The sequence below is a fragment of the Zophobas morio genome, unplaced genomic scaffold, assembly GCF_036711695.1.
Source record: "Zophobas morio isolate AGI-343-1 ecotype UQ-CSIRO unplaced genomic scaffold, CSIRO_AGI_Zmor_V1 ptg000040l, whole genome shotgun sequence".
In the NCBI taxonomy this organism is placed as follows: domain Eukaryota; kingdom Metazoa; phylum Arthropoda; class Insecta; order Coleoptera; family Tenebrionidae; genus Zophobas; species Zophobas morio.
In genome coordinates, this window is record NW_026972145.1 from 1,773,796 (window position 1) to 1,789,828 (window position 16,033).

The following is a 16,033-nucleotide window of genomic DNA, read 5'->3' on the forward strand; positions in this document are numbered from 1 at the left end:
GCGGTATTTGCGGCGGGCGTGACGTCATTAACGGCCCCATTAACCCTTCATGTTTGTTTCGGGCCCAGCCAAGCGTCATAGTTTCCAAGTCGACGTCAAACGTTTTCGAATACATGAAAGTGTAATTAATAACGTTATTAGTACGGAGAGTCGGCTCCAGATACGTGCACGGTCGGCTTAACGGAAAGCGATAAATTTTCCGGAACACCACCAATGCCTACGTACGCCGCCATCCGTCAAAGGGGCGGCGGCGATATTTCGGCGACGTCGCAAAATATGCGCCAAACGATTCATTGGGTTTTTCAGACGGCATAAGCACGGCGGGCGTGACACTGGAGTCGGAGTGGTATTCACGGGTACCCCAGGTCTGGTTTTACCTTTTGGCTGAAATCCCCGCCCTTGTGGGGTTTAGGTGACCCGAAACCCGACGGATTTTCGACTTGAAAATTGGCGCTCGGATTGCGCCTCTTGCGCTGACGGGATTGGAGTCGGACACGGCGTGAACAATAGTAGTAAGTTAGCGTCCCCCTTTGCACGCACTGCCGCCCCTATGCCGTCTACCCCTGGATAGATTTCGGCGTCACCTCTGGGCCTTTAGCGGAAGGTAACGAGTAAAATAATTACGCCGTGATACACGGCCGCTAATGAAAACACAGCGGCGTTGTGGCCGCATTAACCCCTCCCCTCGTCCCTCCCGCCCCTCATTGTGTATACAGCGTGAATTAATTAAAATGACCGCGGCCGGTCGTCGCTTACGCGATGTGAATTAGACGCTCCGGCGGCGTTATTAAGTCGCACGAGGGATGATTAATATGACGAAACGTCGCGGGGTGACAACAATGGAGCGCCGTGTGTGGGGATTTAATTATGGCGGAAAGTAAGACGCCATTGTGAGTTCGGAGTTGGACCGACGAGCGTTTGATGGAAATTGTAAAGAGATTAGAGGAGCACTCGAGATTAGGATGTCATCTCCTGGAATTTAGAATCGCGGTCCCTTCGGCCGCCTCGTCAAAAGCTCCAGCCGAAAAACGTCCCAACTTTATTACGGCAGGTTTGGGCCGCTTCCTATCTTCCCGAAACTCTCTGTTCGTGGATCCCCGAGGTGTAATCGCTCAGAGAGAGCGCGCCTTTATCCGGCGCCGGCCCCGCGGGAGCCCCACCTGCGGCCTTGGCCGGACCTGTCGCCTTAATTCGATTCGGTTCGGGCCGATCTAATTATCCCGATGCAGGATCGCGGAAAAAAAAACAATTCGCTCTCGAGCCATGGCTTATGCAAATATTTAATTACGACGAGGGAACAGATGATGAAAATAAAAAACCGTATAATTATTTCACGCTTCAAAGTCGCTCTTAATTGTCCTCCATGTTGTGTTGGGGCGAAAAAATCGTCCTTTTTCACAATCAACGGAGTGCTACTGCTAATTGTTGTTCTTTTTTCTCGCTCCGCAGCGTTGACGAGATTTGCATTTTTAAACGCGCTCGTCAACGCGCGAAATGTAAATTACGGGGTTATCAGTCCAGAACAAGGCTCGATCTTCCAAACTCAAACGAAAGAACACGAAAACACGCCTGGGTACGTCGTAAATCCGCCGCCCCCATCGAAATTGCGCCGCCAATAACCCCCAGACGTCGTCGAACATCGCGCCCACTTTTTCGCCTAATATCTCTCCGCGTTCGCGACCCAATCTCGCAGAAAACAAACTAACATCGCTCCACGCCATCTCGGAACGACGAAAGCACCGACGAACCTACTTAGCTCGAAAATCCCCGGCGCATCTTTTTTCCATATCACTAAATCAAAGCAGGCGGTAATTGGCGCAATCGCGCACCGGCACGTATGCCGCCCCCTCCCGCGAGAATGATAGTCCGAAAACGTGTCCTGCAGGAATACCGGCCCCCGTCTAATCGAATTACACCATACAGATAAACAGACGGATACGAGAGCTGGAATAATTAAAGGATTGTTGCGCGCCGACTTGTTTCCGGAGTTATATACGGCCCTCTGGGCGGTTCGCACGGGAATCGACGGGTTAAGTCGATCCGAAAACGCCTCATTCCCTGGAATCGACCCATTTTTCACCTCCCAACGACCACACGCCGAAATTAATACTAAACTTTTGTCACAAACAACCTGAAAAACGCGCACACCAAATTTCAACGCGCTACGGCGATTTTTTTCAAACGACCTTGAAAACTTCGGGAGCTCCGTATTACGTTATTGAGAGTGCGACGAGCACGGGATCAAGTTTAAATGTTTCAGAGCGACAAGTGCAATCTTCAATTAAACGGACACTCTAAAGCTTTACCGAGAAGCATCTAAATCCCTAATTTCCGTTCGAGGCACTACTGCAGGTGCGCTATACATGCGAAACGAAAACTACAGTAAACTTTTATCCAGGGTGGCGGTGAGAAAGCACGTGCAAAATTTCGCGTCGCTGCGATTAAATTTTTTCGGTGACCTTGAAAACTTCCCGAGCTCGTAATTTCTTTAATCGTGGAGCTAGGAGAGTGCGGTTGAGGTCAGACGTTTCGTTTCAAGGCGTATTATCTTCAATCGCGTGGGGAAGTCGGGGAAGAAATCTTGCCGGGAGTAGCCGTCATATTTCGCGGTTTCTATCGGTTTTTTCGAGCGGCGGGGCTATAAATCACTTCCTAATCTGTACACGTGTACAATTTAATCTCTATGATAGATTATCGCGGTCTAAATTAATTGATCGATGGTCGGTTGTTTAGCTTTATTCCGGCGACGTTTTAAAAATAATTCAGCAGTTTATAAGCGTGAAACGTCACAATATAAAGCGAATGTATTTTATGTTTTCCCGGGGAAAACCGTGGGAATGAATGCGTAATATCACGAGGGAATGGCCGACTTGATGTTGCTTACGTAAAGTGTTATATATGGACTAAGGGTGCGTTTATGGGTACTTACGTCTTCTGGGGATCGTATTGGGGGTAGGCCTCGGGGTCCCTCAGCCGCAAGTTCTTGCGTATGTCGCTCGTCGCGTTCGCCGTTCTACTGTGGGACAGCGATCCGGGCAGCAACATGGCGATCTCTGGAAAAATATGTCCGTAAGTGCGACATAAGGAAACATAAATATGGAGTCGAAAAATGGCCAGGCGGCGGTATCTTGATGAATGAACGCACCAAGCGGACACTAATCTTGATGTATCGTGTGTAAATGGGCATTTTTGGGCGCGAGGTGCGCGGAGCGAGACGCCTACAGGTGCTTTCGATCGCGCCGCCCCTGATTTATGGCATGTACCGGACCCTCCGGAATCTGATTTATTTGTTTTTATCCGGAGCTTTAGTTGCGCCAACTTCCGGACCGCGATGTCCGGAACTTTATGGCTTTTATCGCCGGACGAGTGTCCACTTAAGCAAGATGGCGGATAAAGGGTCTGCGGCAAAAGATCGACTCTTGATTAGTTGGCTTTGGTCGTTAAATCGAGCCGGCGTGTTTTCACTGCGAAACCGCTCCACTAAATTAATTAATTATCGAACGCGAATCAATCGAGAACATGAAGCTGTCATCTTTGCACCCTTACGTCGCATCAAAGGCCGCTCCCGCTCCGTTTCCGTCCCAATTTATCAGTTCGCGCTCCACTGGGCCCTTTGTTTTTATTAATTAAACACAGTCAAAGCGGGCGGGGACGCATTAAATAAAAACGGGGCGCGATGACGCCGCCTGCGCCACTGCCGAAATTGAATCGGACATTTCGATCCGTTATTGACGTAAATAAAAACTACAGCCGGGGGACTCTTCCGTTCGCAGATTTTTCCATTTCCCGTCTTAACGAAGTTGGAGCCTGAATGGGAGAATCTGTTAAAAAGCGGAGGGAGCGGCGAGGATCTGCATAAATATGGAAATGGGATTGTGATCTTGGATAGGAATAAAAGTTTTAAACGATGTTGTCCCGAATGGTCGCGCTAAGCCAACCAAATCGAAGCCGAAAGTGAAATTTAGGGCGAAACAACGCCGGAACTCTCACTCTTTAAACAGGCGGAAGGTGGTCGGCATGAAATAAAAACGACGACCTCGCCGAAATTGGGGCTGATTCTTATGCGGACGCCGTCTTTAAGGCGAATTCTATTCAATGTGACGATACGCGAACATGTATATTTGACTCGGCACACGTACGACCTTGAAAACTCGTTAGGACGATTTCTATTCCCCGCGGATTTCTATTTAGTCGTAGAAGAAATTTATGCGTTTCATTTAGGCTAGCCCGATTCGGACGTTCGTGCAGACACCTAAACCCGAAATAACGTGACCGTAACAGTATTATTACGACACCCTTTCTGCAAACCGGCCTAAATAATTAACAGATCCCTTGCATATACGAACATTTAACGCCCTGTGTTTTAACTCGTTTGAATAATTCATCAGCTATCGAATAAATCGCGCCGAACAAGACACACGAAACACACAAGCACGTTCCCTTGTACGGCTTATCCTTAAACTAGTCACTCACCTAATCAATCTGGGGAGGCGGTGAATTGTGAAGACGGATAGCTACAAGAGTGCGGACTTGTAAGTCGAGCCCGACAAAGACCAATTTATATTGCTTTGCTTGCTCTGAGTAATGGGGGGGGGAGCCACCGCAGCCGACTTTTTCCCGAATGCTAATTAAGAGCCATTACAGTCGCCCCCGCGATCGCTCTTCTCTTGTACCGTCCAAATTCCATTAAACGAGGGTTACTTAAGATATCGGGATGTCCCGGCGGCGGCTGCCTGCGCGCGATAAAACCGTCATATTTGCGGACAATAAGACGTTCGCCGTTCCTTCGTTAGAAAAAATCCCAAGCGATAAGGACAGGTCTCACGAGCAAGAGCAGTTTGACACAACAAAAAAAGAAAGATTTATAGGTAAACTTGTTAGCCAATTTACGGACCTCTCGGCCTGAGTTTCGAGATGTTTTAGTGTTTCGCCGCAGCCGCTCCCGACGGTGATAGCTGTCACCAACTCGACCAACTTTTATTTATCCGGACCCGTTGTCCGAAAGATTCAATTATTCACTTCTGCGGGGAATCACCGCGTTGTTTTATTTGATTTGTCAATCCGGACGTCAAAGACCTCACGCGCCGCGTATAAACTCTTCTTCCGCCCGTAACTTTCTCCAGCGGGGTCGTACGCAAAAACCACGCTAAACTTTTGTTCCTGACGGCTTCAGTAACGTGTGTGCCAAATTTGGTGACTCTGCGGCGATTTTTTCTCGGTGACCTTGAAAACTTCGAACGCTGATTTCTCGGTTAGTGTGGGGGCTACGACAGCCGCGTTAGGTTTAAACGCTTCGTGAGAACGGCGTCTATCTTCAATGAGGTCGGCCGCTCGCAGTCTCGTCGTATTCGGCTCCCCACAATCGTTTTATTAATGCTCCAGCTCTAAATCCAAAACTTACCTCCGCAGTCACAATAAATTCAAACATCGTAGGCGGGGCGTTCTTAATGTCGGATGACAAAGCCCCACGGGGAGGTGTTTCGCTGGCGCTTGCTCGATCACAATTAAAATTGCGCAAAACTCAAACACGGAATGGAAGTTTAAACCCGGCGGAAGTTTAAAGGATATTTGCGTACAAATGGAATATTTTAGCCGGAAGAATGTTGCCTTTCGATTTTTCGCGTTCGATGTTTTAATTAAAATCGAAAGTGCGCGTTGTTCCGACTGTCGGCTGTAAATCTCGATTTGGAGAGGGAGATTATTAGCGACCGGTGCGAATTTATGTGGAACGGTTTCATCGACAGCTTCTTTATATTCAGGCGGCGCCGTTCGCCCAGCTTATGTTTGATCTCGAAATCTGAGCTCACCCTCATATTGGAAAAGTTTCATTAAGTTCAACGGAGCCTTATTAACCGGACGTTGCGTCTGCTTCGCACCCTCAGGTTCTCGTAAATTATCTGCGGGAGATTTATGGACAGCCTCCCCTCGCGGGGCCATTTGTGTACGAGGGTGTTAGGAAGTGGTGGGGGCGAATGTAATATGTCGCCGGAATTTGCGACTATATTGCGATTTTGTTGAGAGATTTAAAGTTCGCACTGTATTGGATCCGATATAGTTGTATTGTTGAGGGGCGGATCAATATTCGGTGTATTACAACTTGTTCCTTTTGGAATAAACCAACACTGCCAGATTTTAGTGGCGTTTCTATTCATCATGTAGCTGTGAGATGTGTTCACGATAACGGCAACTATGAGTCTGCAGAGAGGGTTTACGTCATACTGTGCACACAATGAAATGTACGGATGGATGCGCTTTCATACACAAAAAGACAAGTGGATAAATATTATGTATATGACTAGAAGATAAAAGCTGGACTGGTTGCAGTTACATTAAACACGAACCGGTTATGGGTCCATTACGGATAGCCTACATATTAAACGGCATCAGTTTTCAAAAACACAAAAGGTTCTGAAGGGTGGTCATTTTATTTCTGCCTGTACTCCCCCTGTCTCGCAGTCCTCTTCACCCAAAAGTTTAATTGTAACGCCTTTTCCACTCATCATCCCGGACCCACTACCTCGTGTAAATGAAATTGGTTTATGCTTGATATTAAACTTTATTCATTAATTCGTTTCATTTCAGCCTTCATAAATATTTAACCACAATACGAGCCCGAAATTCTACGTAACAGGAAAAATAACAGTCACCTGTTTCGTCATTAACATCCTCAACACCCACAAACCAATTAAAGAAAACACCCGCGGAACGAAATCCCCGTTCCAGAGCAAATCCCGCCGCAATAATTACCCCGGAAACAATCACCGCCCAACTCGATTGCACTCACTAATAAGCTAATTAAAATCGGATCAAAGCAGCCCCAATCACAGCCGTAACGCCACCACTTAATTACCCGGAGCCAACCTTTCGACAAGTCCAGCCCGGATTTTTGCAGCCAATTCCGACCAAAACTCCGACACGTTCCGGCGAACTCCCGGATTTGCGTAATGCGTGTCGCGGATCCGCGTGCATCCAGCACGCAAAACCCGGATTTACATACAAAAACACAACTTCAAATCAAACCTGGTTTTTCGTCTGGAAGCCCGTTCGTCACCGGGTCAGAGACGTATAATGAAATTTTCAGCGAGGGCAGGCGTTCGGTTCCGGCGGTTAATTTTAATCATATGGCTTGTGGGGGCCATTCCGAGCCGGGAAAGGTGGCCTTTTTTGCAATATTGATGCGATTCTGATTGAAGATGGGGGGCGGCGAGCCGAAACGTTTGAGCCGGACCGCGACCCCGGGGGAGGCGCGCGGGCGAAATGGCGAGCGTCGGCGGGTTTCAAGGTCACCGAGAAAAAGTGGGCGCAGGGGGGCGAGATTCGGCACGCCGGTCGGGGTGTATTCGGGGAGGAAAAGTTTGGATTGACAGGTCGGTGGGGCGTCGCCTAGCTGCGCAAAATCCGATATTCTTTTATGTAATTGCGTCCTTTATCTTTATATTAACATACAGATGTATAATTTGGAGCGCTCAAAGTGAAAGTCTCTTATTTCGCTCATCGAGATAAACAAAGTCGTCAAAGGAACTTCATATTTAATAGCTACTTAGAGGTTCCTTTTAAGTGTGTTTACAGTTTACTTTAAATTCTCGGCGAATGTTGTCGGAGGGGTTTATCCTTTATGTGTCATCTTTCAGAAAGACGAGCTTTAATCTTTTAAAGCGGGATCAAACGTTGCAGCTTTGTCACGTGAGAGCTTGCAGCTACCGGACCCAATACATTTCGGTTCGGTCGGGCGGTCTTCTGGGGCCTGGAATATGTGGGGAAGCTCCGGAAATGCCGACGTTCTATTTCGGAGTGCGTGAATCGTCGGTTTCCGGTCGGGATTCCAATCGGATCCTCTCTTATTTATTTATGGGGCGCATTTGCTCAAAATATGTATCCCTTGTTTACATTTCGTGTCCATTTTGGGCGGCCGGGGACCGTTAGAATCAATACGCGTAATAATACGTGGCCTGATTGAAATTTATTTGATGGCGTAAACAAATTTGCTTTATTGGGTTCGTAAAAGTCGCTGTGAAATCCGAAGAATTCGACCCTGTATTGATGGTCGTAAATCGACCATAAACGATAATTGGGATTAATTGCAGCGCTAAGTAGACAAGCCATTTACAATGTAAACAACATGTCGGTGACACGTCCATTACGACAATGGAGGTCGGCGGCTGGATGGTTTTTGCTTTGTGGTGGCCCGGCAGGGGGCGTTGTGTCAATGCACTTTCTTGGTGCAGAGGTTGAATTTAGATGATTGGGGGTAAATGGGGGCAGGACCGGAGTTGGATAATTGGGGGGATTGAAGCTAGTATCAAACACTTTTTTATTAGAACGCAAGATTCTTTTGAAATTTGTCAAAAACATAATTTTTGAATTCTCCAAGATTTTTTCAAATGCTTTCAAAAGCAAGACACTAGATGTACTAAAATTTCTTTCAAATTCAGTCAAAAATATGACGTCCGAGGCCACCGAAATTTTTTCAAATTTTCTCAAAAACATGATTCCTCGAGTTTCTGAGATGGTTTCAAATTATGTCAAAAATGAAGGACCCTCGAGATCCTTTCAAATTTTTTTCAAAAATATGACACCAGGGGAGCGTGAGATTGTTTCAAATTCTTTCAAAAATAAGATCCAAGGGACTTTGAATTCTGTCAAAAACATAATTCTTGGAGTCTTTGAGATTCTTTCAAATTCTTTAAAAAACACAACACCAAATGTACTCAAGATTCTTTTCAATTCTTTCAAAAATAAGGCACCAGATGTACTCAAGATTTTTTTTAATTCTTTCAAAAATAAGAAACACGGGGCACTCAAGATTCTTTCAAAATACAGTCCAATGATACCTCAAGATTCTTTCAAACTTTTTCAAAATAAGACGCCAGAGATCCCCGAGATTCTATCAAATTCTCTGAAAAACATGGTTCTTGGAGCCTCCAAAGTTGTTTCAAATTCTGTCAAAAACTTAATTCTTGGAGTCTTTGAGATTCTTTCAAATTCTTTAAAAAACACGACACCAAATGTACTCAAGATTCTTTTCAATTTTTTCAAAAATAAGAAACACGTTACCCTCGAGATTCTTTCAAATTTTTTAAAAAACAACACCACAGAGATCCTCAAGATTCTTTCAAATTCTCTCAAAAATATGATTCTTGAAGTCTCCGAGGTTGTTTCAAATTCTTTCAAAAAATACAAGGGACTCTGAATTCTGTCAAAAACATCATTCTTGAGGTCTTTGAGATTTTTTCAAATTCTTTCAAACACAAGACACCGGGGATCTTCGAGATTCTTTCAAATTCTCTCAAAAAGAGACACCAGGATTACCCGCAATTTTTTAAAATTCTTTCAAAGATAAGACACAAGAGGCCCTCGAGCTTTTTTAAACTCCTAGCGAAAATAAGACTTCTGAGGACACAGCGATTTTTCCAAATTCTTTCAAAAACAAGATAGAAGGGACTCTCGAGATTCTTCTGAATCCTATTAAAAACATGGAGTCTGCAAGATTCTATCAAATTCTCTCAAAAACATGGTTCCTGGAGGCTCCGAGATTTTTTCAAATTCTTTCAAAAACAATATAGCAGATGTACTCAAAATTCTTTTAAATTCTTTCAAAAATATGAAACACGCGGCCCTCGAGATTCTTTCAAAACACACCATGAGTCTCCGAGATTCTTTCAAATTCTCTCAAAAACATGATTTTTGGAGTCTCCGAGATTCTTTTAAATTCTTTCAAAAACAAGACCCTAGGGATTCTCGAGATTCTTTCAAATTCCCTCTAAAAGAAAACACGGAATTTTTTCAAATTTACCAAGAGTATCCAAGATTCTTTCAAATTCTTGCAAAAATAAGAAGTCCAAAACACCGTAAAGGAAATGAGACCAGAAGGAGAAAGTCAAAAAAGCAACAAAAAGAAGACAAAAAAGGTAACAAAAATTTTTACAAAAAAATGCGGCAAAAAATACGATTACACAAAAAATGAAAAAAGTCACAAAAAATATTACTAAAAAAAGAAACAAAAAAAAAATAAACAAAACAAAAAAGCGACGAAAAATAAAAAAATGTGACCTAAAAAAGGTGCAAAAGGGGGCAAAAAACGCCGCAAAAAAGTGGCAAACCGAACGGAAGTGACGAAAAATAGAAAAAAAAGACAAAATCTTCAACAAAAGGCAAAAAAAAAACAAAAATGTGAAAAAGGGAGACGAAAAGAGGAAAAAAAAGTGAAAAAACTACTAAAACAAGTGACCAAAAAAAACCGGCTATATAAAAAGTGAATAAACGCCACAAAAATGCAACTAAAAGAAGGGACAAAAAGAGGCCAAAAAAAACCCTACAATAAACGGCTACAAAAAAATATTTAAAAAATATAAAACAAAAAGTAATATAAACGAAAAAAGAACCAAAAGAGGCACAAAAATGCGACCAAGAGTGAGTAAAAAAAGGTAATCTTAGAAAAACGACAACGAAAAAAGGACAATAAGTCCAAAACGCCGTAAAGGAAACGAGACCAAAACAAGGAAGTCCAAAAAGGAACAAAAAGAGCACAAAACAAGGGTGACAAAAAAAAGCGACGAAAAAGGCGACTACAAAAAAGGTGAAAAAGGGAGTCAAAAAAAAAGGTAAACTGACAGAAAACGAAACAAAAAAATGAAAAAAAGGACAAAACGAAAAACGAAGAAAACTACAAAAAAGGGGCGTGATCAAAAAAGGCAACAAAAAGAAGACAAAAAAGGTGACAACATTTTTTATAAAAAATGCCGCAAAAAAAACGATTACAAAAAAAATGAAACAAAAAAGATCACAAAAAATACTACTAATAGTGAGTCAAAAAAAAGAAAAAAAACAAAAAACCGACGAAAAATAAAAAAAATGTGAGCGAAAAAAGCTACAAGAGAGGATAAAAAACACCGCAAAAAAGTGGCAAACCGAACAGAAGTGACGAAAAATAGAAAAAAATACAAAAAAAAACAAAAATGTGAAAAAGGGATACAAAACGAGGAAAAAAAGTGAAAAAACGACTAAAAAAAGTGACCAAAAGAAAAACACGGCTATATAAAAAGTGAATAAACGCCACAAAAATGCGATTGAAAGAAGGGACAAAAAGAGGCCAAAAAACCCCTACAATAAACGGCTACAAAAAAATATTTAAAAAATGTAAAATAAAAAGTAATATAAACGAAAAAAGGGCCAAAAAAGGGCACAAAAATGCAACCAAGAGTGAGTACAAAAAGGTAATGTTAGAAAAACGACAACGAAAAAAGGACAATAAGTCCAAAACGCCGTAAAGGGAATGAGACCAAAAGAAGGAAGTCCAAAAAGAACACAAAACAAACGTGATAAAAAAAAAATTCAACGGAAAAGGCGACTACAAAAAAGGTGAAAAAGGGAGTAAAAAAAACTGACAAGAAACGAAACAAAAAAAAACAATAGAAAATGACAAAATGAAACAGGACGAAAAATACAAAAAAAGGTGACAAAAAAGGGACGTGACCAAAAAAGGCAACAAAAAGAGGACAAAAAGGTGACATTTTTTACAAAAAATGCGCCAAAAAAGATGACTACAAACAAAAGATGAAAAAAAAGGTCACAAAAAATACTACTAATAGTGAGTCAAAAAAAACAAAACAAAAAAAAAAGAAAACAAAAAACGACGAAAAATATAAAAAAAAGGTGACAAAAAGAGAAGTGACCAAAAAAATCTACAAAAAGGGGTAAAAAAACTCCACAAAAAAGTGGCACAAAAGCACAAAATAGGAGAATAACAAAAAGTTCATAAAAAAGACGATTTCAAAAAAGTGTCAAAAAACCTAGCAGAAGTCACAAAAAAATAGAAAAAAAGAGACGAAAAAACAAAATCCACAACAAAGGACAAAAAAAAACAACAAAAAATGTAAAAAAAGGGAGACGAAAAGAAGAAAAAAATCTGTGAAAAAACAACTAAAACAAGTGACCAAAAAAAAAACCAATGAAAAAAAGGACAAAACGAAAAACGACAAAAAATACGGAGAAAGTTGACAAAAAAGGGCGTGACCAAAAATGGCAACAAAAAAATGTGAGAAATTTTTTTACAAAAAAATGCGGCAAAAAAGACGATTACAAAAAAGTGAAAAAAAGGGTCATAAAAAATACTACTAATAATGAGGCAAAAAAAGAACAAAACAAAAAACGACGAAAAATACAAAAAAAAAGGTGACAAAAAGAGAAGTGACCATAAAAAGCTACAAAAAGGGGTAAAAAAAACGTCGCAAAAAAGTCACAAAAAAGCACAAAAGGTACGACAAAAAGCACAATAACAGAAAGTCCATAAAAAAGCAAAAAAGTGTCAAAAAACCGAACGAAAGTCACAAAAAATAAAAAAAAACAAAAAAAACATCAAAAATTGTGAAAAAAGGGAGACGAAAAGTGGTGAAAAATCAGGAAAAAACGACTAAAACAAGTGACCAAATAAAAAACAATGAAAAAAGGACAACGAAAAACGACGAAAAATACAAAAAAAAAAAGGTGACAAAAAGGGGCGTGACCAAAAAAGGGGGTAAAAATATGCCGCAAAAAATGGCAAAAAACCACAAAAGGTACGACAAAACGGACAACATAAAATAGAACAAAAAAACACAAAAAAGCCACAAGAAGGGCAAAAATAAGCCAAAAAGCGACTAAAACAAATGAGAAAAAAAGGCGCTGAAAAGGCAACAAAAGGAAGACAAAAAAGCTACGAAAAAGGCGACAAAGAATTCAAAAAAAGCGACAAAAATGGCTACTAGAAAAGTGTCAGAAAAAGGCGACTACGAAATGTGAAAAAGAAAAAAACTACAGAAAAAACAAAGAAAAACAAAAAAGAACCAAAAAAGGCAACAAAAACGCGTTTAACGGACTCGAAAAAAAGGTAATCACAAAAAACGGAACAAAAAATAGACAATTTTCACACAAAACGAGAGAGAAACGACAAAAATCCGTTACAAGGAAAGGCCCCAAAAAATATAAAAAATGCAAAAAAATGGCAACTACAAAAAGTGACAAAGAAAAGGCGACTACAAGAAGTAACATAAACCAAAAAAGAGCAAAAAAAAGTCAAAAAATCCTCAAAAAAGCGACAAAAAATGCGAAAAAATAGGACAAACAAAATCCATAAAAAGAGACAAGGGCACTACCAAAATTGACCAAAAAAAGCTACAAAAAATGGGTAAAAAATCGCCGCAAAAAAGTGTCAAAAAACCGAACGGAAGTCACAAAAAATAGAAAAAAAAAGACAAAAAAAAACAAATCCACAACAAAGGACAAAGAAACAACAAAAAATGTGAAAAAAGGGAGACGAAAAATCTGTGAAGAAAGGACTAAAACAAGTAACCAAAAAAAACCCCGTGAAAAAAAGGACAAAACGGAACGCGATGAAAAATACAAAAAAAAGGTGACAAAAATGGGGGTGATTAAAAAAGGGGTAAAAATATATCGCAAAAAATTGTAAAAAACTACGAAAGGTTAGACAAAAAGGACAACATAAAATAGAACAAAAAAAACGGAAAAAACAATAAACAAAATCCAGAATAGAAGACAAGAAACAAAAAATTTGAAAAAGGGAGCTACGAGAAAAGGTGGCAAAAAATTCAAAAAAATGCGACAAAAATGGCGACTACCAAATGTGACAAAGAAAAAACTACAAAAAAGACAAAGAAAAAAAAGAACCAAAAAAGGCAACAAAAACGCATCTAACGGAGTCGAGAAAAGGGCATCATAAAAAACGGAACAAAAAATAGACAATTAAAAAAAAATAGAAAGTTTTCACACAAAACGAGAGAAAAACGACAAAAATCCGCTAACAGGAAAAACAAACAAAAACAAAAAAGAAATATAAAAAAATGCAACAAAATTGGCAAACAAAAAGTGACAAAGAAAAGGCGACTACAAAAAGTAACATAAACCAAAAAAGAGCCAAAAAAGGGCAAAAAATCCTCAAAAAATCGACAAAATCCATAAAAAGAGAAAAGGTCACTACTAAAATTGACCAAAAAATGGCACAAAAGGTACGACAAAAAGGAAAATAACAGAAAGTCTACAAAAAAAGGCGACTTCAAAAAAATGTCAAAAAACCGAACGGAAGTCACAAAAATAAAAAAAAAAACAAAATCCACAACAAAGGACAAAAAACAACAAAACATGTGAAAAAAGGGAAACGAAAAATCTGTGAAGAAAGGACTAAAACAAGTGACCAAAAAAAAAACCGTGAATAAAAAAGGACAAAACGAAAAACGATGAAAAATATAAAAAAAAGGTGACAAAAAGGGGCGTGATTAAAAAAGGAGTAAAAATATGTCGCAAAATATGACAAAAAAATGTTAGAAAAAAGTCCACAAAAAACCTACAAGGGAGAAAAAATCAACAAAAAGGTGACTACAATGTGACAAAAAAGCAAATAAATCAATTTTTTGGTGATACCTAAACGTACTCGCTGCGCTCGCATCCTTAATGTTTTTAATTTTATCAAAATTTATGGAAAACTTGATATTGATATCTTACTGGTGGAACGTTGCAAATGAGGTGAAATGAATAGTAAATAACAGAAATTAAGGCAAATCTTTTTAGATATTCTGGAACCAAATATAAACAAGTATGTTTTCGTATCATAACGCGTTCGAATCTTAGGCAATGGCGGAGTACAAGCTCTACAAGAATTTTTAAAAATATTTAGTGTCGGGGTGACTTCTTAGTTAGTAGTAGACGAATAATTGATCATCCAGACACCAATCTATGAATACACTTTTCCCAAGTCGCTACACTCCAAACTAATTAATCACACCCCATCCACTTTATTCCACTACATTTTTATTAATGTAATGACCATGTTTAATGCACAGTAATCGATTCGGTCCGCCGCCCGTCAGCATTAATCACCGCACATCCACCCCCGCCCCACCCCACGCGTGCTAATAATCATCAACTGCGTTGGTCAGTGATGGATTAATTACTCCGTTATCCGCAATCGTACCAGCTTACGACCATAATTCAATCGACCATAACACCGTTAACGATGGAATTACGCGTCTTGCGGCATGCAGGGTCGGATCTAATTTTCATTGACTTCTGCCCTTTTAAACGAGCTCCCGCTGGGAGCACCGCGTTCGTTCGTGGGGAAATCACAAACGAACTAATTGATAAATCCGCCCGGTTAATTAACAAAACCGGCAGAAAGGTCATTAAGGGTGGATACAGGTGGATTTTTTTTCGGGGGAAAATGGGCATGTGTGTGAACGTCGGGGCAGAAGCACAATATAATCGATGAGAAATTATTTTTAATTGGGGGCTCATTAGTCGTGTTTATGTGTTCAGTGACACATAACGCGCTAATCATAATAAATTATGGGTTTGTATTGAAATTATTAGTCCAATTTGTTATTTTACAGTGAAATCTATAGGGAAATTAGAAATGTATTTCGGGACTATTAGGTTGTCGACGAAATAAATTATTAATGGGTGACGTCGCTCAAATTACAAGACAACTGCCATCTCACCACCCAATTATGAAAATTTGGAATGCAACTTCTGTAGACAGTACTCAATTAAGTTAAAAAAATTACCGGTAACTAAATATTAGCACGAATGTGTTAATTCGTAAACAGCCCGTTTGTTTACAGTCTGAGCCTAATTTCCATTAATTAAACCGGCTAATAGCAAAGTTAATTGAGTCGGGTTTACTCAAAAAGGATCGTTCGTTTCTATTATTACTTAATAACAATTAGTGTTTTTGACGTGGAGCTGTTACACACACGCTGGTGATTTTTTATTCAGGTCATTTATTTTTTATTTCGCTCCGAAATTCCTTTCTCTATTCCTTGTGTGTTCGTTACGAAAATTTAAACTAGTTCGAGTATTGACACCACGACTGGAACTTCGGCAATTTATAAAATCTGTCATTTAAGTTCGAAAACTAACATTTCCAGATATCGAATTCCGAAGTCTAACTTCGTACAACGGCTCGAGTTTATTAAACCGTCAAAGAGCAGGACTGCATCAATTTTTAATGATTTTCTGGCTCCCACAAGGTTCGTCCGGGCCCTCA

General features: G+C 40.3%; 1 protein-coding gene across 1 annotated transcript in view; it reads right to left on the reverse strand.

Annotated features, from left to right (window-relative positions):
* The window catches only part of Vex (vexed), a 235,135-nt gene that overhangs the window by 34,444 nt on the left and 184,658 nt on the right, over positions 1 to 16,033 (reverse strand). Inside the window, exon 3 of the mRNA XM_064071361.1 lies at positions 2,930 to 3,053. Within this exon, the coding sequence (XP_063927431.1) occupies positions 2,930 to 3,053 (124 nt within the window). The remainder of the gene's footprint in view (positions 1 to 2,929; positions 3,054 to 16,033) is intronic.